We start from the raw sequence: 20,147 nt of genomic DNA, 5'->3' as shown, positions 1-20,147 counted from the left end.
GAATCTAAAGAACTGCATAAATGAGCAAAGTAAACAGAAATAGTCTCAGAGATATAGAGGAAAAACTGATGGTTGCTAAATGGGAGGGAGGTGGAGATGAGGGAGAAGGGGAAGGGGTTAGACAGCATAAATTGGTAACCACAATATTGCCACAGGGATATGAAAGACAGTTTGGGGAATATAATCAGTAATGCAAAGATTTTGTAGGGTGTCAGGTGGGCACATGTCTTATTAAGGAGACCACTTCATGGACGGTGTAGATGCCTGACCACTGTGCTGTTCACCTGAATCTGAAGCTGAATAATATTGTATGTCAACTATAATTTAATATACATAGTCACGGGATGTGGAGTACAGCATAAGGAATAGAGTCAGTGGAACTGGCACAGCTGTATGCCATGTCAGAGGGGTAGTAGATTGGGGGGTGGGGGTTATCACTTTGTGAGGGGAGAAATGTCTAACTATTACATTGTTTTGTACACCTGAAACTAATGAAAAAATTGGTAGTTTGGTGTAGGGTTAGCGTTTGCTGTTCCTATGGTTTTTGCTATTTCCTGAATGTTATATAAATGGAGTTGCACAGGGTGTACCCTCTTGAATCTGGCTTCTTAATACTTAGTGTAATGCTTTTTAAGATTTATCTATTCTGTTGCCTGTATCAGTATTTCATTCCTTTTTATTGCTGAGTGGGATTCCATTGTAAGAATGTACCCCAGTCTGTTTATCCATTTACCAGTTGAAGGACATTTGGGGTACTTCCAATTAAAGGCAATTATGAATAAAGCTGCTATAAACTCATGTACAAGTTTTTGTGTGAATATAAGTTTTCACTTCTCTTGGGAAGATACCTCGTTGTAGAATTGCTGGGTCATATGGTGAATGTATGTTTGACTTTTTAAGAAGCTGATAAACTGTCGAGGGATTTTGAATTTTCAGTTTTGGAAAGATGTTCAGCAATTGTCACCTTAACCAAGTGACTGAACTTAATATTACTAAGAATGGGACAACCTGATATTTTGTATTCCTAATGTGATGCGTTAGGAAATACATAGCTTCACCTATGACATGTTCTTCGCAAAACTGTGGCTCTGAATCTAATCCAGCTTCTAGGCCTAATTTCCAGACTACGAGAAACACAGGCAGATCAAGAAACAAATTAAAGAACACTATGAGGAAGCACTCAGGCAAATCCAGAATATGGATGTTCACAGGACAACTGTCCTGGTCTCTTTAAAAAGTCAGTGTCATGGGCAGGGGCAGGTGGGTGAGATGGGGGGGAAGGAACACGAAGACTGTTCCAGATAAAAAGAGTAAAAAGATATTACCACCAAATGCATTGCCTTGATTGGATCCTAGCTGTAAAAAAACAAAAACAAAAAACAGCTATAAAAGACTTTTTTGGGCAAACTGAAAATTTTAATATGGACTCAATATGAGATGACATTAGTAAATTATTTTCTTAGATGTGATAATGACATTTTGGTTACGAAAAGTGTTCTTATTTCTCAGAGATGCATTCTAACATATTTAGGGATAAAATATGTCTGCAACTTACTTTTCAATGGTTTAGCAAATTGAAAAAATATATATATACTATAGCTATGATAAAATGTTAACAATTGTTAAATGTAGGCTAGGTAGTTGCCTACAGGTGTTTATTATATTGTTCTTTCAACCGTGTTGTATGTTTGAAGCTTATATGAAAATAGCTGAAAAATTTTAATTATTGTATTTTTATTTCTATAAGTTCTATTAATATTTATATTTCAAATCTGGTTAGCTATTTTTAACCAGATTTAAGCAGATGCTTTCAGGTTAATATTTTATTTCTTTAAACATGATAATCATAGTTATTTTTTAATCCATGTCTGATAATTCCAATGTCTGAAGTCTTTGCACATCTGTTCATTTAGTCTGTAGTTTATACCACTTCTCATACATGGTGCCTGGGTTTCTGTGTGTGTGCTTAGTTTATCTTTTTTTACTGTGGGGTGCTTATTTTTTGCAAAATTATTTATAGGAATTCTTTGAGGTCTAAGATGAAGGCACATTTCTCTAGAGGAGATTTACCTTTGTTCCTGTCAACCATTTAGGGGCACTACCGTACTGAGACCAATTTAAACTAAACTTATAACTGGAAGCTTTTTGAACCACACAGGCAAAATGAATTTGGGCTTCAAATCAACATATCAGAGATGGCCTGGAGCTACAGCTTCTCAGAGACAGCCCCCACTCCTCATTACCCACCATCAAGGCAACCTTCCATGCAGCCCTTGGAGACAGGGAGTGGAAGGGTTACTTACTTGTGGTTCTCTTACCAGAGAGGTCTTAGTGTTATGGGGGAATGTTTCACATTACATTCCTTTTGTGGGCCAAATTGTGTCCACCTCCAAATTCATATGTTGAAGCCATAGAACCTTAGAATGTGAATATATTTGGAGATGGGGCCTTTAAAGAGGTGTTAAATTAAAACTAAGCGTTTAGGGTGGGCTGTAATTCGATCTGACTGGTGTCTTTATAAGAGGAAATGGGGACATTGAAAGGAGATACCAGGGAGACCATGCAGAGAATTAGACCAAACCTGCCAACACTTTGATCTTGGACTCCTAGCCTCCAGAACTGGGGAAAAAATTAATTTCTGATGTTTAAGCCACCCAGTCTGTTGACGTAAGAACATCCAAACATGTAGAGAATTTTTATAAGAGTTTATTAGAGCCAAACTGATGACATATACTAAGGAGCAAGATCTCAAATGCTCTGGGGAATAGCAGTTTTGCAGCTTCTTTTATGCACTTGAAATTAAGGAGAGGACGCAAGGAAGATTGGAGAAAGCAAGGGGGAGATTGGGTTACGGGATAGTTATGTCCTCTCTTGAGGATTAATAACGCCTTCAAGGGGTATTACTTTTGGCATTTCAAAGGTGTGTTAACCTTTGAAGATGAACAAAAACAATGGACAGGGCTGGTTGAAAACCTTTCGCTGAAGAAGTTATATGCCAGTATAGTAGTTCAATTTTTGCGTATGTCCATGGCTTGTGGGTTTTGTGCCTTTTTTTTTTTAATAATTGGGGAACAGTGTGTACTTCCAGGCCTTTTTTCCCAAGGCAAGTTGTTGTCCTTTCAATCTTAGTTATGGAGGCTGCCGTTCAGCTTCAAGTTGTTGTCCTTTCAGTCTTAGTTGTGGAGGGTTCAGCTCAGCTCCAGGTCCAGTTGCCATTGCTAGTTGCAGGGGGCACAGCCCACCATCCCTTGTAGAAGTCGAACCGGCAACCTTGTGGTTGAGAGCCCACTGGCCCATGTGGGAATCGAACCGGCAGCCTTCAGAGTTAGGAGCATGGAGTTCTAACCGCCTGAGCCACCAGGCCGGCCCGTTTTGTGCCTTTTTATGCTTGAATTCTCTTTAAGAATAAAGACTTTGTGTTTTTTTTTAAAAAAAAGGTTATATGCCTGGGGCATGGCTCCCCACCATGACCTGCCCAGTTAGGAATTTACTGTCAGATCACCCTGTGAGGTTACTTTCCATAACCCCTTTTTTTAAAAATGGCAGGCCTAGCAAACTAATTCAACTCCCCACCTTCTGCGGCCCTGGCTTTTGACTTCTTTACTCCACACCTCATGGGGCCATGAAAATTGTTGCTCAAGTTTGTCACATTTGGCCTGTTCTCTCAAAGAGGGGAAACTTCGGTGCTCCCTTTCCATTCAGAAATTCCACATTCTCTTTGATTGGGCCCAGTCATTCCTTACTGTCTTGTCATGTCTTCCATTGTTTTCAACAAGTTTTGATTGTTTTAAAATAGTATCTAGCAATTTTAGTTGTTTTCTGTGGGACAGTCTATCCAAATACCTCCCTCCACAGATCAGCGTTGCTGGAGCTGCAACTATACTGTGGTGAGGAATTGATGTGCTAAACTGTCCACAGTCCTAATAATGGAAGGCTTCAAGAAGAAAAGGGGGGGGGGTGATGGGGGGTGGAGAAAGGAAGAGAGAGAGGCAAGTAAGGAAAGAGGGAAGGGAAAGAGTGGGAGAGAGGGAGAAGGAAGTGAAAGGGAGAAAGAAAGAAAAGTAAAAAAATAACTGATCATGGGGCAGTTGGTTGGCTCCGTTGGTTAGAGAGTGAGCTCTGAATAACAGGGTTGCCAGTTCGATTCCCACATGGGCCAGTGAGCTGTGCCCTCCACAACTAGATTGAAGGACAACTACGTGGAGTGATGGGCCCTGGAGAAACACATTGTTCCCCAGTATTCCCCAATAAATTTTTTAAAATGAATAACAGGTCAGAGACATAAGAGACGAAGAAAAGGGAAAAGGGAAGGACAACCTCAATTCTTCAAGCTTGGGAGGAGAAAAAATTGTGGTTTTTATCAAGACGTCTAGAAGAAAAGTGAATTTTCAGAGAATGACCCTGAGTACTGTTTAGGGCAATAATAAGATGTTAAAGGGTAAGAAAGGAATAACATTTTGAGTCAAATGCGAGCTACCATATAGTAAGTATAAATCTTAGTGCCCAAACTCATATAATAAGAAATTAAATTATATTTTTCCATACCTGAAGTTAACTTTTATCATTTCCAGACCAGGGAATCTTTATGGAGTCTAGGGGTTGGGTAGCCTGCTTACTAGTTATCAGTCTCTCCCAAATTTATTGCCTATACCTGAGGTTGTTTTTGTTTTTGTTTACCATCTTATAGGCTAGGTTTTAAAAATTCAAAAGCTAAGAATTGACTCCGTTATCCTGTTTTCTACTAAGTCACTGGCATTAGTTGGGAATGGTTTGGACTGTCAATAACAGAAAACTTGAATACCAGTGGCTTAAGTTATAGAGAATCGTTTCTCTTACATAACAGCATGTCCAGGCACAGGCAGGTTCGTACTGGTTCAATGAAGTCAGGGCTGATAGATAACCCTTGGCCTTCTAGTCATCTTAGCAAGATGGCTTTTGCAGCTCCAGCCATCACACCTATGTTTGAGGCAGGAAGAAAGGGGAAGGGCAGAAAAACAAACAAAAAAAATACTTTCCCAGAACACCCCCCAGAAGATTTCTGCATTTTTCTCATTGGTCATGATTGTGTTTTTAGGGTATAATTGCAAAGAAAATTACTTCTCATATAAAAGTCCCTGACCTTCATGATGATGGGACCTGGGTATTTATTCCAAATTAGATTCCACAGGACAAGCACTCCCTCTAACAAAGCAGTTCAGGGTTATGTGCGTGATACTATCTGTGGTGGTTTTAAAAAATACCTACAAATTATTTGACATGTCTTCCTTCAAAAAAATAGTGCCTAAGTTCCCCTCTTCTTTAGTGTGGGCCAAATTTGATGACTTGCTTCTAATGAAAAGAACATGGCAGAAGTGAGGACATGAGACCTCCAAGATGTGCTCTTAAAAGGTATTACCGCTTCTACCTTGCTCCTTATTGGATCAATCACTGTGGGGAAAACCAGCTGCCATGTCATGAGGACACTCAAGCAGCTCTGTGGAGAGACCCACGTGGCAAGGAACTGAGGCCTCCTGTCAACAGCCAGCACTGACTTGCCATTCCCAGTCAAGTCTTTAAATGACTGCAGCCCCAACTGACGTCTTATCTATAACCTGTTAAGAGCCCTAACCAGACCACCCAGCTAAGCCACTCCAGAATTCCTGACCCACAATAACTCTATGAGATAATAAATGTTTGTTGTTATTTTAAGTCACTAATTTTTAAGTAATTTGTTATGCAGCAATAATTAACTAATAGCACATTCCTTCTGGGTTCCTTGGGTTCTTAGGTAAGCCTGGATTCAAAGTGATATGCTCACCTGCATCCATGTGGATGATACCTCTTTGTTATCCCCTGAAGAGACTTCCTACTGGTTCCATTCCCTCCACTTCCCAAGGATGTGGACTTCCTTGGGCTGGGTGAATCCTCTGATTGGTCTCATACAGCTATAAGGAAATGTGGAGGCATTGATTCAGTTTAAAGGCAGGAGGAGCCTAATGTTTCAGCCATGCCACCTGCCATCTTTTTTCTCAAACAATATAGGCCAGTTTCATGGCCTTGGCTAGCTACCGAGGAGGGAGCATGGGTACCAACCAAACTAGGTATTGTGGAGACTCGGGGTTTTTTACTGGCCTCTGAGACATCGTCTTCCCCAAGACCTGACTTAGCTTCTACGTTAATAGCTGTAGGTTCTCTTTGTAAATTTAGGAGTTTTCCAAAAGTCTTAGCAGCAATATTAAGGTCCTTAATAATTAAATAATTCTTCCCCTGGCCGCTGGGAGCTGGACAGTGCTGTAGAGACCAGCCTCATCCTCCAAAACTCACTTTCTCCCCACATATCCAGGCCACCATTTTTAAAGCAGATTAAGAGGTGTGCCAATTTTTTGTTTGTTTATGAAAACTTGGCTTCGAACGTATGTTTTATTTTTTTATCATTTAAAAAATTATGCCTAAAGATTAAGTCAAATGTAAAAACATAATATATCTATAGTTGAACAACCATTTGCAATAAAGACAAAATTATTGAGAACTACTGTGTTTCCCCGAAAATAAGACTTAGCAGAACCATCAGCTCTAATGCGTCTTTTGGAGCAAAAATTAATATAAGACCTGGTCTTAATTTTAATATAATGTAAGACCGGGTCTTATATAAGACCCGGTATAATATAAGATAATATAATAAATATAATAATATAATATAATATAATGCCAGGTCTTATATTAATTTTTGTCCAAAAGATGCATTAGAGCTGATGGTCTGGCTAGGTCTTACTTTCGGGGAAACGGTGTTTATTTTCCCTTTTGAAATGGCTAATCCGAGTACTAATATGGCTGCATAGGTATGCCAGTTTTGGAAGGGTTTTGAGGGCTTCTCTGCTTTGGCAACTTGGGTTAGTGCTATTGAAATAACTCTTCCTTTCCTCAAAAGAGGCTTAGTCTTTTAGAAATTTCACCTTAAGACAAAGGCATTATAATGACTTAATTTCCTGGGGCTGCTGCAAGAAATTACTACAAACTGGGTGCTTAAAACAACAGAAATGTATTTTCTCACAGTTTTGGCGGCCAAAAGTCCAAAATCAAGAAGTCAGAAGGATCATGGGACGAATCTAGGAAAGAATCTATTCCACGGCCTTACTCTTAGCTTCTGGTGTTATCAGCAATCCTTGGCATTCCTTGGCCTACAGCTATATAACTTCAATCTCTGCCTCTGTGTGTGCCTGAATTTTTACATGAACGTCTTCTTATAAGAACATCAGACATATTGGATTAGGGGCCCACCATAATCCAGTATGACCTCATAGTAACTAATTCGTTCTGCAATGACCCTATTTCCAAATAAGGTCACATTCTGAGGTACTGGCAGTTAGGACTTCAACATGTCATTTTAGGGAGGGGTTACAATTCATCCATAACAATGACCTTATTCATCTTTGATTTAGGAAATTCGATCATGAATGCAAACTCTAACAAGGGTGACAGCACCTTCTTTTTTGTCTTTTTTCTTTTTTAATTTGTTTTTTCTTTGCCTTATTCTTCACCTTCACCTTCTTTTGTCAGTCACCCTGTGTCTGTCTAGGGAATTTAAGCATTCTGTAGGACTCTTTCATGCTTGGTCTCATCGCTGTCTACTCACATTTCTGAAATCGGCAGATTTCTTAGGGGTCACATCAGCTCTACATAACACATTTCCAGGTAGATCTTGGCCTTTGGGTCTAGATAACTTAGCTCTAATCCTAGTCTAGAGTTAGTATTCAACCCTTAAGCAGATATGGGCTACCTGGGAATTCTAAGACATCCTGGATGAGTTTCACAAACAGCTGAAACTAATCTTAAACCAGAAGTAGTTGTACAGTAGCTGTAGTCTCCCTTAATTCAATTTCATTTCTACTGTGAGGCCCTGATATCTGGGGTGGCAAAACGTAATTTCAGTTAAAGAAAAAGGAACAAAAAAATGTAGTTCCAGTTAAGTTGGTTTCCTCATGCTTTACCTGAGTTGTGTCTAAGTTCTAGGGGTTTTGCTTTAGGCGCCCTAGGGGATACATGCGGTCCTTGGTTGTCCTCTATCCACACCCGTACCTTTGAGATATAAGCACTGCCTACAAGGTGCTTAGTGGCCCCCCAGGCGCCATAAGGCTCTCCCTTGTTCCAGCTGCAGGATTCCTCTGGGTCCCAAAACCCCCTGGGTTACATGGCTGTGTCATTCTTGAGCACACAGGAAATGTTCTGCTGCTCCCAGCACACAGTGCAGCAAGGGAAGCTGTAAGGTTGTCAGAGTTTCTTTGCTCTGTTTCTACATTGTCTTGGGACATCTTTCTGAGACAGAAAGGGGTCTGGGACACAGGGTCTTCCTCTCTAGGGACATGTATTACACCTGAACTTGTAATACTCCCCTTCTCCTTCTACCAGCCCAGAGATTCTTTATTTGATCTGAGATCAGGGAAGCCTCTCTTACTCATGTAGGGGAGGAAAACATCTTTTTTCTCTCCCCTCCTAGTTCAGTTGCTGGGGCCGTGAAAATTAAACTGACATAAAACAGATTAATAGAAGAAAAAAAACAGAGTTTATATATGCAATGCACACACATGCAGGAGAACTCGGTGATAAGTAACTCAGAAGAGAGGTTAGAATTTGGGGCTTATACAATTACCATCTTAGTAGGTGAAGGGGGGAGAAAGGCACTTACAGGAAAATAAGTGACTTTTTGAAAAGATGAAAGTTTTTTGGGTTTTCAGGAAATAAGAAAGTTGTAATAATGTTTGTCTATACAGGTATGAATGATCTTTCTAGCTCCTTCAGGGCCATAAAATTTCCCTGGAGAAGGAATTTGAGGTAGATTTTATTCATGTTTTCCCTTCTGGGAGTAGATTTGTCCTAAAAAGGAATTTATGGCAGCTTTATTTCCTAGATGCTGTTGCTTTTAGTAACATAAGGGAAGCTCCAAGAAAGCTATTTTTCTGCATCTGTGAATTTCAAATGTCTTAGCTTAAAATAATCTTTATACCAAGTGGCCTATTTTGGGGTGGCATAGTCTGATCCCCTTCACTCAACATCAGATATTCTTATAAATCTATTGTTCTTGTTTTGAGTTCTCTCTGGGGGCTAGATTTTGAGACTGAAAAGTCTAGAACTAACATTTTTATCCTCTACTTTTTCCTAGGTGAACTTTTCCTGAAGCAACAAATGTCAAATAGCCCAGCTGACTAAATGTGGGAAGGACCAAATCATGCAAGGATAGGGTAAAATATTAGTTAATATTTCAAAAACTTACTCTGCCATACATATGCTGTATCATTTCATCTTCTCAACAACTCTGCGAGGAAGATTTGATTGTCCTGTTAGAGGTGAGGAAATACTCATAGAAGTTAGGACTACACAGCTAGAAGCAAAATTTGAATCCATATTTACCTGATTCTAGAACCCTACTCTTGCCATCTCACCATGCACTATCTAGAGGCATTTGTAAGTATAACCTGAATGTGCCAGTCCTTATCAACCTCTGGTGGAAATGAAGTCACGTTAGCACTTACCCAAAATTTGGCTGGTAGATCACCTCTCATTTGTTCACACAGGATCTCAGCCTCCAAAATGTCTTCCAGGAGGTCCTTCTACCATGTGTGCCAAAAAAATGTATACACATGACTTGTATTGATTTTTTTTTTTTTTTTTTTTTCAGAGAGGGCGCAGCTCACAGTGGCCCATGCGGGGATCAAGTTGGCAAACTTGGTGTTATTAGCACCATGTTCTAACCAACTGAGCTAACTGGCCACCCCTTTTATTGATCTTTAGTTATTGATATAGAACATTACAATTTTAATAGGTTTTTCCTTTCTTAAAATGTGTATACATTTTTTTGGGACCCTCTGTAGATGTTCAAGAACAAGTTCTGTTGTCTCTTCTCATCGGCAAGAATGGACATAAAAATGATACTCATGCGGCCTGTTGTGCCATGAATGATACAATTCCTTTTCTCTGACCCAGGAATTTCAGGTCTTCTGCCAGCATCTATGCAACAGTAACAGGCTAACTTCCAAGCCTGTAAATAGAGTAAAATCAAATCCTAGACCTGACACCTGGCACAGGCTTGAGGTCAGGTGCTATGTGGTGGCAACCACACGAAGTTGTTCAGAGCCCAGGCAGAAATGGTTGCTGTAGCAGTGGCTGGAATAAGAGGCAGGTAAAACCAAGGGAATCCAAAGAGGTGATGAGATGTCCGTACTGTGTTTCTCTCTCCTCAAATCTTGTACAGCTACCCTTCCTATTCACTCTCAACTGAGAATGGGAAAACTGGAGCCATCAGGCAAGAAGTCCATTGACCTGTGGCCACTGAACGCACAAATCTACACACAACTCCACTCACCCTGTTTTCTCTTTCCCTCTCACAACAGAAAAGCCATCTCTCTTATTATGTAAGATCTATCCCTTTTTTTGCCTGGGTGTGAATATGAAAATGTTCCTTCTCCACTGGACCCTCTCTACTGACACTTAAATATGCCCAAGTTTTCTCGCCTTCCCACAATAGCTACTATACCCTAATCTCTCCCTACCTCCTTTCAAAACCCAACTTTTCTACATTGTTGTCTATACAACCATCTCCATGTTCTTCCCTCCCACTCACTTCAGAATCCACTTCAATCTGCTTTCTGCTCACACTGCACCCAATCCACTTGTACTGGGGTCACCTAAGACCTCAAGTTGCTAATTTCTATAGACTTTTCAATAGAATTTGGTATTTGCTTACTACCTCTTTAGAAATCTCACTCTTGGCTTCTGTGGTACCACACCTGCTGATTTTCCTCCTCTCTCTCTGGCCTCTCTTCTCCTTCCCTGCAGCGTATTCTTCTCTACCTACCATTCACTGTGTCCGCAGGCTTGCCCAGGTCCATCTCTTTTCCTCTGTAGGACAGGAAATCTTACCATTCCTCAGCTTTAATCACCAGAAACAAACATGATTTATAATTTCAGGTGTTATATAAGTACATTTAATCCTTATATTTATTTTATATAATTTATATTTAACAAGACAGCACATTTTGCTTGAAGACATGGGTCTTAGACTCCAGTCTCGATACAGATCCACTTACTGTCAGAATCTCCTTAGGCAGTGACAACTGCACTGGTCTCCGGTTCTTCCTCTATAAAACAGGGTATACCGTCGCCTTATTAGGTGTCTAGAACTGCACACAATCTCTTCTGTTTTTCTTTATAAATGATATTCCTGGCTTATTTTCTTTTTGAATAGAAGAATGAGTCTGAGTTCATTCTCTAGTCATATAGTCCTGTGTTCAAATCCTGACTCTGCCTCCTCCTTCTATCTGACTTTGAGAAAATTACTGAACTTCTTTGAGTTTCAGTTTCTTTCACATATAAAATAGGTGTAATAATAGTGTCTATGCCCTAGAATTGCTGAAAGGATTACATGAGATGTTAAGCACAGTGCCCAGCCCATAGTTTCCAGTAAGTGTTGGCCCTTGGAAATAGTATCATCTCATACCTTTAGGTGGTTATATTTCAGTTTTGATTAGTTGGAGCTCTATAGCTGTCCCCAAACAAGACATAATTTAGAGCAGATGAATGAAATTGAATAGCTTGAGGCTCTTGACACACATTTTACAAAGATTAATGTCAGAATAAGTTAGAGCCCTAAGTGTCATTCATAAGAGTATCTTAATCCAAAACCCAGACATTTGATGCCTCTAATTTGGACTTTTTAAAATATATATAACAAGTTAATTTCTTTAGAGTGAGAGTGGAGGAATTTAATCGCTTCTGAATTTAACATCCTTACCTTTATACCCAAAATTATATGATATTAATAGTGCAGTTTTTGACTAATGTCCAAGTTATAAAAGACCAATACATGCAAAACATCACGGTCTCTTTCTTCCTTGAGACTTCTCCCGCATCCCTTCTCACCTAGACCCCTATTCCCACAGGAAGCCCTTCTACACATTTATGAGAACCTGGGGATGCATAGATGGGAGAGGTGTTTTGAAAAGCTGAGACAATTCTGGAAAAAGTGACTTGAGAGGGAGAATGAATGCTGGCATCATCCCAGGCAAGGTCATTTTTCAACAGCATTTCCAGAAACATTCTGAATTTTAACTTTTCTTCAATGCCTGAAAATCTGTTGTTGAAATGAATAATAATTTTGGACACAACAGGTGGTCATATGACAGTTAGTCACAGTACATGTGAATATGTGTCCTTTCCTAATAATCACTGCTTGAAAATTGCTAAAATGAGGGATAACAGAGAGAGAGTAGAAGAAATAGACAATCGTCTCTAAATTTAAAGACTGTCATTTATTAGACTGTCACCTACAGACAGGACAGTTAGTCACAGTACATGTGAATATGTGTCCTTTCCTAATAATCACTGCTTGAAAATTGCTAAAATGAGGGATAACAGAGAGAGAGTAGAAGAAATAGACAATCGTCTCTAAATTTAAAGACTGTCATTTATTAGACTGTCACCTACAGACAGGAATGAGAAGCACACCTATCGCTGAGGTACAACTCTCTTAGCACCTTAAGATTACAGACTTTTAAAAACATACATTTATTCAGATCAAATATGTGGAACTAGCATAATAACTTGAGCTAACCATGAAGGTTTTTTTTTTTCTCCGTTAGGTATTTTTCTAATGGTTCAGGGATTTCTTGAGACACAGGGGAGCATGTAGGCAGGGTTCTCTTGTGCTACAGGAACTATGCAAAGGATCATTGAGTGCCCCATGGAAACCAATGGGTATAGGTCACAGAGTTCATGGACAAATTTTTAGAAAATCAACTTTATTGAGGTATAATTTACATACAATAAAAATGCATCCAATTTAAATGTATTGTTCAATGAGTTTTCAAGATATGGAACATTTCCATGACCTTTAATATCTGGTATGCTTTGTTGTCTAGCTAACAGTATCAGTCAGGGCCCTGGTAAAAAATAGATGGCCCAGTTAAACTGGATAATTTGAGAAGAGGGATTATTTACAAAGACGTGGGCATGGTCTAGGGAAAGCACAAGATGGTTCCGTGTAGCAATGCCAGAGAGCTGTTACGACTTCTAGATCAGAAGGGTGAAGAGGAAGCAGATACCAGAACCTGGAAGGAGAATCTGTGTGAACACTACCTTCCAGGAGATATGACTTTCAGTTGGGGCCATAGCCAGCCAGCCAGACGGGGGTCATCCTGCAGAGGAGTCAAGGAGATAAACACTTCAATCATACTCTCTTCTCTCTGATTTCCTGACAGGGCTCCTCTGGGCAGAATTCACCTAGAAGAGAGCCTTGATTTAGTCCTCACAGGTTAACCTCTTGCTTCAGCTCTAATATTTTTGGTTGCTTTTGCTATTATGCAATGTTAAAATTGCCACTTCTTACCCCCTAAAGACTTAAGTCTTAGGTAATTAGGCCTTTTGTCTATTTTTTGGTTTGTGACCTGTTCTTACCAGCACAAAATAATTTTTTCTTCTAAAAATAAACCAGCTCATTCATGTAATTTTAGTTTTATACAAGTAAAAGCTTTAAGTTTTCTAAGCATTTGCCAGTAAAAGGAATCAAGTAAATTTGTTTGTTTGTTCCCAAGGTGCTTTTCCAATCATTCCTGAGAAAATGAGATTTTAGCAGTTTTCAATCCTATAAATTTAGAATACAGTTGTATAAATTACAACACTTCAAACTCTTTGGGAGTGGATTCTCTCACGTTAAAACCAAATTAGTATTATCTCAGTTCCTCTTGCTAAAATTGTTACAGTTCTTGTCATTTTTCCTGCAATCTAGGCTTACTCTGAAGAGTTACTTCATTATCTTTCAATTATTCAAATGCCCTCCTTTCAGTCTTATCCTGGTGTTTTAACTCTATTGCAGGGGTGTACCTTCCTAGGAGCTCTGGGAATTTAGTGATACCTGAGGCCTTAATTGTGTATAGAAGACATTTCAGAAAGGGGTTCTTGTCATCCCTATAGGTGAGGAATTGGAAAGCTTGTAGGGACTCAGGACAAAGGTGGTTTTAGGTTATTGTCTGTGTGTGGGTGGCAAACGCAAACCTGAATCATCAGCCCTGATCAAGATGGGGACGCTAGGATATAATCAGGGCAACAGAAACTGAAGTCGGGAGGGCTTTCTACAGGTACTTGGGAAGGTTCTCCACAATTTTCTCCTCTAGATCCTTAATGGGGTTTTACCTCGCCTAGGCATTTATTTGTGTTTAAGCACCATTCTTCCACACACATTACTCCATCTTGTCAGAATAGCTTTCCAGGTTTTTGGCTTAGAAATTTCAAGACATCTTAGTCCTAGAATCCATTAAAGGAAAACACCTTTAATGGATTCTCGTGTGTTTCCCTCCCACCCCTCGTCTCTAAGGTCCAAGCCTGCCATTGTAAATTCTGCTGATACAAAAAACACTTTCCCACTCTCCCAGACTCCTTTGTCAGCAAGCTTCTTATGAATTTCTAATAAGGGATACTAGGAGGAAGGCAGGGGGGGAAGCTTGTTTTTTTGCTATTCCTGTCAGTCGCCTCCAGCTTCCAAATTCCTTCAACTCTTCTAGAATGATTCACTAGGGCCTTTCCCAGTACCAGCAGTCAGGGAGGTGCTTCCTTCTCAAAGGTCTGAACATCAGGTCTGTAGGGGTCACCATTCCCCACCTCCTGAGCTCATTCTAGTAACCAAAACCCTTCCCATCTATTTCCCAGATTTGAGGGTGGTGGCCACTTCCTGCAGTTACCATCTTTGGGTTATCGCACTGTTCCCTTTTGCTCCAGCACCACCTGTCTAACCAATTCCTTACAGTACGGCATACCCTCTGCTGAAATACCTATTGTGGTTTTTGTTTTCTTTTGATTGGACCATAATCAATATACCCAGTATAATCTACATTTGTCTAGTATAAACTGAGCAGGGAGTGGGGTTCTCATCCTGATCCCGGGAATCAAGACAGTCCATGGTCAGCAAGTCTAACGTGCAGTAAAAAACAGATACTCCCCAAACTTTTTATGGATGATCCCCAACTGAATTCAAAGCCTTATGAACTGAACTAGTTTTAGGAATAGAGCCTAACTGGGCCAGCCTGGGAGCACAAAAGCCAAGTTGTAGAGAAATATAAAGCAAAATGTAAAGAGAAGGGTCCGCTCAGTTGACCTCAGGGTGCATGTTGTGCAAAGTCCTGCCAAGAAAATGTAAAATATTCTGGGAAAAAACAAAAAAAGACTCCAAGTCATGATTGTTTAAGATCTTTATACAGGATTAAGTAAACACAGTAATGGCTCAACTCCCCAGTCTCTTTAATATGTTCGTAGTGTTTTACCCACCTTTATGCATACCAAATGTGTAGAACTAGTATAGAAATTCAAGGAAGCCCCGAAGTATTCCTGGGACTTGGTTTCCTTTGGGGGCTGAGACACAGGAAGCTGTGAACACATCCGGCAAAGATGAGTGGAGTCTTCATCAGTAGACAGAAGATAATTGCAATTTACTTGTGCCACATCTGGAGACGTACGGGAGCACAAAGCACTGGATGAAGTGAGACACTTCCAAAGTGGGACTGGTCGAGCAGAGGTAGAGACTAGCCAGGGAGAAGGAATGACCACTTATTAAGGCTTTTTTTGAGCCAGGGCCTGTGCCAGGTGTTCCATATATATTACTTAACTCTTGATAGCAACTCTGTTGGTTATGTTATGATTTCCATTTAGAAATTAAAAGCCATTTAAACTATTCTTAGCTCACAGGCTCCACAAAAATAGGCGGCGTACAGATTTGGCCCCTAGAGTGTAATTTGCCAGACCCCTGTTCTAGGGCTTTCAGTTGAGACTCTATTGTGTGAACAGGCTTCCATCCCTTGGAAGGTCCCGAACTTTATTCTTTTGTCTCATCGGCACTGTGAACCTGATAACAACTCTCTTCACTTTTCAGAGGTTTTCAGTCTTTTAAATTCTGCCCTGAGGATTTTCAAAACTGCAATTATCCTGATGAGAAAACCAGCCTCCTGTCTGATGACCCTCCAGTCTCTAATGTTGTCACTCTAGGTTCATGAGATAGCCAAGAACTCTTCCAGTTTCTCTGTTCACCAGCAGCAGCCCTGGTTCTCGTTCTACATTCGGAACAGCCACATGCTACCAGCAAAAATGTGCTTGCAAACCTCAGTTCCCCTCTCTTTGTCTCTCCTCTCTAGAATCTTAGCCCCTAAACTGGTTATTATTTCCGTAGCTCTCCGATGCTTTTAAGTATACATTTTTACATTTTTATCTGGCTTTTTCATTGTTCTCAGCAGGATTGTAGGTATGTTGCAGTGCTACCTGGAAAGCCTAAATTTTACTTTCAAATATTTTTGAGATAGTACATTAAAGCTAAATAAATTCAAATTCATTCACAATGCTATTTCCAAAAATTCACAATGCTATTTTTCATGCTGAAAAAAAAAGCCTTCCTGAATTATGATTCTTAAAATTTTAAAGACAAAAAGGACCATCTAGAGTGGTGCACATTGAGATGTATAAGCTTCCTTTATTTTGCAATATTTTAAGAAAATTTAAATTTTTTTGACTAGATGATATATTCAGTGACTGAAAACTCAAAAAGTACAAAAGAACATATAGTGAAAAGTCATTTCTTCTATTACATCTCACAGCCACCTACTTTCTCTCCTTGCTGACATTTATGGTTTCTTTCTATATATTTGCATATTTTATGCAAATACATGTTTTCCTTTTTTGGACAAATAGTTGCACACTATATATGCTATTCTACATCTTGTATTTTTATTTAACTCTACATCTTATAGTTGTTTTCATCTGTGTAAAGTGGTGGGTTTTTAACTGCTCTATATAGTATTCCATTGTACATTCATTTATTGTCTATTAATGTTACATTGAAGTTTGTTTCTAAGTTTATTACAAATGCCATACAAAAATGTTTTGTACATGTCATTCTACACACATGTGAAGACAGCTTTAAGAAATTACTAGAGGTAGAATTGCCAACTGTATCTCCAAAGGGATTTAAATTTTTCTGTTCGTACCACGCAACATAAAAGAATGCTTCTGTCCTCACACTCTTGCCAAGATTAAAAAGAAAAAAAACACCCCACACATATATAACAAAAACAAAACAAAAAAAGCACCTTTACCTTTATTAATCTGAAGGGTGGGAAAATGTATGAGCATTGATATAAGATGCTTAATACCATTAAGCATCTTTCTACCTATTTAAGAACCATTTACATTTCCTTTCCTGGGAACTATGTTTCTTGGGAACATAAACTTTTCTAATTTTCCTTTTGGGTTGTTAGTCTTTTTCTTAATGGATTGACAGACACTTTATATGAAGGAAATTAGCTCTTTGTGATGAAGTGCATCTATTTTTTCCCCAGTTTGGCATGTCTTCTAGTTTTCCTTTATAGATTTTGTTATGCAGAACTTTTTATTTTTATGTAGTTAATTTTTATTTTTTAAATTGTGGTAAAATACATAATAGTCCATTTTTATTTTTAACACTTTAATTTTCAGATTCTCAACCTCTGCAGTTTTAATACTCCCTGAGAAATTAAACACTCTTATACCTTCCACAAAAATGAGAGGAAAAACTAGCAATACGTTCTAATGACTAATAGAGAAATTAAAATTTATCTTAAAACCAACTTTAGTCAGGAAGACTTCTTCACAGACAAGAGGTTAAACATATAAATCCTAACTACTTCACACTATTTCCTCTCCCCCCTTTTTGGTCATGGACTATTCCAGGAAGATTTAAATTGCTCAGAAAAATATCGGTTTGATGAGAAGGTAGATTTTAGTCTATTTTATTCAAATTTGGTTAGTTTCTGGCTGTACTTCATTTCAGCTCAATCATTACTCAGAGGACACTTTATTCGGAGAAAGGGCAAACTAAATTTTAAATTAGCAATAGAGAATTCTACCCATAATTACCCACTCAATCAGTATTTAAATATTTGCCATCAAGTATGCAAAAATTAACAGAATTTCAGTTATAAAATTTGGAGGGAAAAAAATCTCAATATATAAAAATATTGACAAATTTAAGCTAGAATTAGCTCTAGGACATTTTATTGTATTTTTATCTTAAAAGGATGGTAACAAGACATCAGCAGAAATACTGCTAAAACTGTTTGTTTGCTCCAAGCTAGTCATATTAATGAAACAAAGATTAATAGTCTCTAAGTTAAATTTCACAAAATGAAATCATTGCCTCTGATTTAACTTCCAGGGGTAATATAAGGCAAAACCCAAGTATCATACTTTCTATTTCTGTCCATAAACACAAATAGAAGTCACCATCAATACAAATGATAATATAAGGAAATAAACACATGGTTATTTATGTCATAGGTTTCATAACATAGGATATCGTGATATAACTCCTATAGTAAATTCCCATTTTCTTTCTGGAATAGAAGATTAATAGAAATATGCTTTTCCAAAATTTCAGGTAATTTAGTAACTAATTTTGATTTTGACACCAGATACTATGGTGTGAAAAGCTGTAAAACCCAAATACTTTGTGTCATTTAACACAAAAAGGAGGAGGGAGAATGCTCTGCCAAACTATACCTGCTATTCCATCCTGGACCCTAACCACCCACTCAGTTCCAGTGCTTCTAAGTTATCATCTGCTCCACTCAGCCTCATCCCAACTCGTAACTGCTTTTGCATCAAGAGTCTAGTTTCCTAACTAACCCTAATTTTCCAGAACTCTCTGATTTTTCAGATTTCATGCTGATCCCAACCTATTTTAAATAAAAGAAGATGCTATAATGCTTAAAATAATTTAAAAAATGGAAATTAGATTACTTTAGTGTTATGGAAGATGAATTTCAAGTACTCTACACATACATGGCAAAGTAGCAAGAAAACTTAGATTTGAAACCTGGATTCCTTAACTACTTTGTGTAGTATGATTATAATCTTGCTTTGATTACAAGTCAGGACACAAAGGTGAGCAAAGGCCATAAAATGCAGTTTTTGGTGAAAGAGACTGGCATTTGACGATTTCTTGGGAGTTGGCCCAGGCATTTTTATATCTATTATCTATTAAGGATTGCCAAACTTAGCAATTATTAATAAAGGATCGGGACTCTTGCTTATCACTGAGTTTGACAGAAACACAGTTGTATATTCATTCCTCCCTTATAATCGCAGTCCTTTAGTTAAGGACAATGTGTCCACAGAGCAGATTTACTAGATTATAAAACACTCCCTTTGCCTATGCATTACTTTGTATATCTCTGAAGCATCTGAAAAATACTTTTCTGTGACTTACTAGGCTGTACGGAATGAGCACTTTTAGATGCCAAATTATCTCTAGTAGAATTTGGCATTTTTCTTCCATTAACTGAATGTTTCAACTGGCTCTTAAAAGGTTGCCAATCTTCATTTTTTGAGCCTCTCTGACATTTTGAATGCTCAGTTTGTCCTTTTACTTTTCTATCTTTGGAATTCTTCCTCTGTCCATTTAGCAATTTGTCTGGAGGTGAGGGAGTAGCACGTAACTGATACCCATTAGGGGATCCTTTTTGCCGGTCTGGCTTCATTTGTTCTTTATCCACCTCTTTTTGAAGCTGTAATGCTAATAACCTGTCCTGTTCTTCTTGTTTATGTCTCTCAAAAAGTAGATGTTCCAAATCTAACAGTTTTTGGGTAAAGTCAATTTCTGCTTCCTCTTCGTCTGAGGAAGCGTCAGGGAACATTTTCCTTCGTTTTGCAGAAAAGCATGGATCCCTGTCTACTTCAAAAGATGATTCCTGGTTTTTTCTTTTGGAAATATCTTCTTTATTAATCAGTAGACGAGATTCTTCATTTTCTGTCTCAACTGTGCTATTTCCAATTATCTGTGTCATATCTGATACAGTGCTCCCACTCTCTGTTTTGCCACAAGGCTTAACTACAGCTTCTCTAGAGGAGGGAACTCTGGCTTTAGGTCCCTCATGATTTATGACACATAACTCTTTTTCATGACTGCTTGGTCTCATTTTGACTTCTCCTTCAAGGTACCATTCTGTACCATTGGCACATAATGGAGGCATAGGTGGTTCTATTGAAGACTTTGTACCTTTTTCTTGAATTTCTAGGCATATTTGTGGAGAAAGTGTTGGCATATCTTTCTCAATTTCTGTGTCTTGCCACGTGGGGCTCTTTGTATCACTACTGTCAATTTC

General features: G+C 38.7%; 1 protein-coding gene and 1 long non-coding RNA gene across 6 annotated transcripts in view; one reads left to right on the top strand and one right to left on the bottom strand.

Annotated features, from left to right (window-relative positions):
• Positions 1–16,028, top strand: part of LOC109443378 (uncharacterized) — a 25,140-nt gene extending 9,112 nt beyond the window's left edge. For 3 of the 4 annotated variants that reach the window (XR_016019714.1, XR_012495621.2, XR_012495620.1), the window contains 2 exons: positions 9,137–9,215; positions 15,890–16,028. This is a non-coding gene — a long non-coding RNA (uncharacterized LOC109443378). Of the gene's footprint in view, positions 1–9,136; positions 9,321–15,889 lie in introns of all 4 variants that reach the window. The other variant, XR_016019713.1, reaches the window with a different exon arrangement.
• The window catches only part of RNF168 (ring finger protein 168), a 34,016-nt gene continuing 26,622 nt past the window's right edge, over positions 12,754–20,147 (bottom strand). Inside the window, exons 6-7 of one of the 2 annotated variants that reach the window (XR_016019712.1) lie at positions 15,289–20,147; positions 12,754–13,251 (exon numbers count right to left, since the gene is read on the bottom strand). Coding sequence is in view for 1 of the 2 variants with exons in the window: in XM_019723667.3 (XP_019579226.1) it covers positions 19,203–20,147 (945 nt within the window). In the remaining variant the exon portion in view is untranslated. Of the gene's footprint in view, positions 13,252–15,194 lie in introns of those variants that run through there. The other variant, XM_019723667.3, reaches the window with a different exon arrangement.

The sequence above is a fragment of the Rhinolophus sinicus genome, chromosome 17, assembly GCF_057876585.1.
Source record: "Rhinolophus sinicus isolate RSI-liver-muscle chromosome 17, RSI-T2T, whole genome shotgun sequence".
NCBI lineage: Eukaryota > Metazoa > Chordata > Mammalia > Chiroptera > Rhinolophidae > Rhinolophus > Rhinolophus sinicus.
This window is presented reverse-complemented; position numbering and strand designations above follow the sequence as displayed.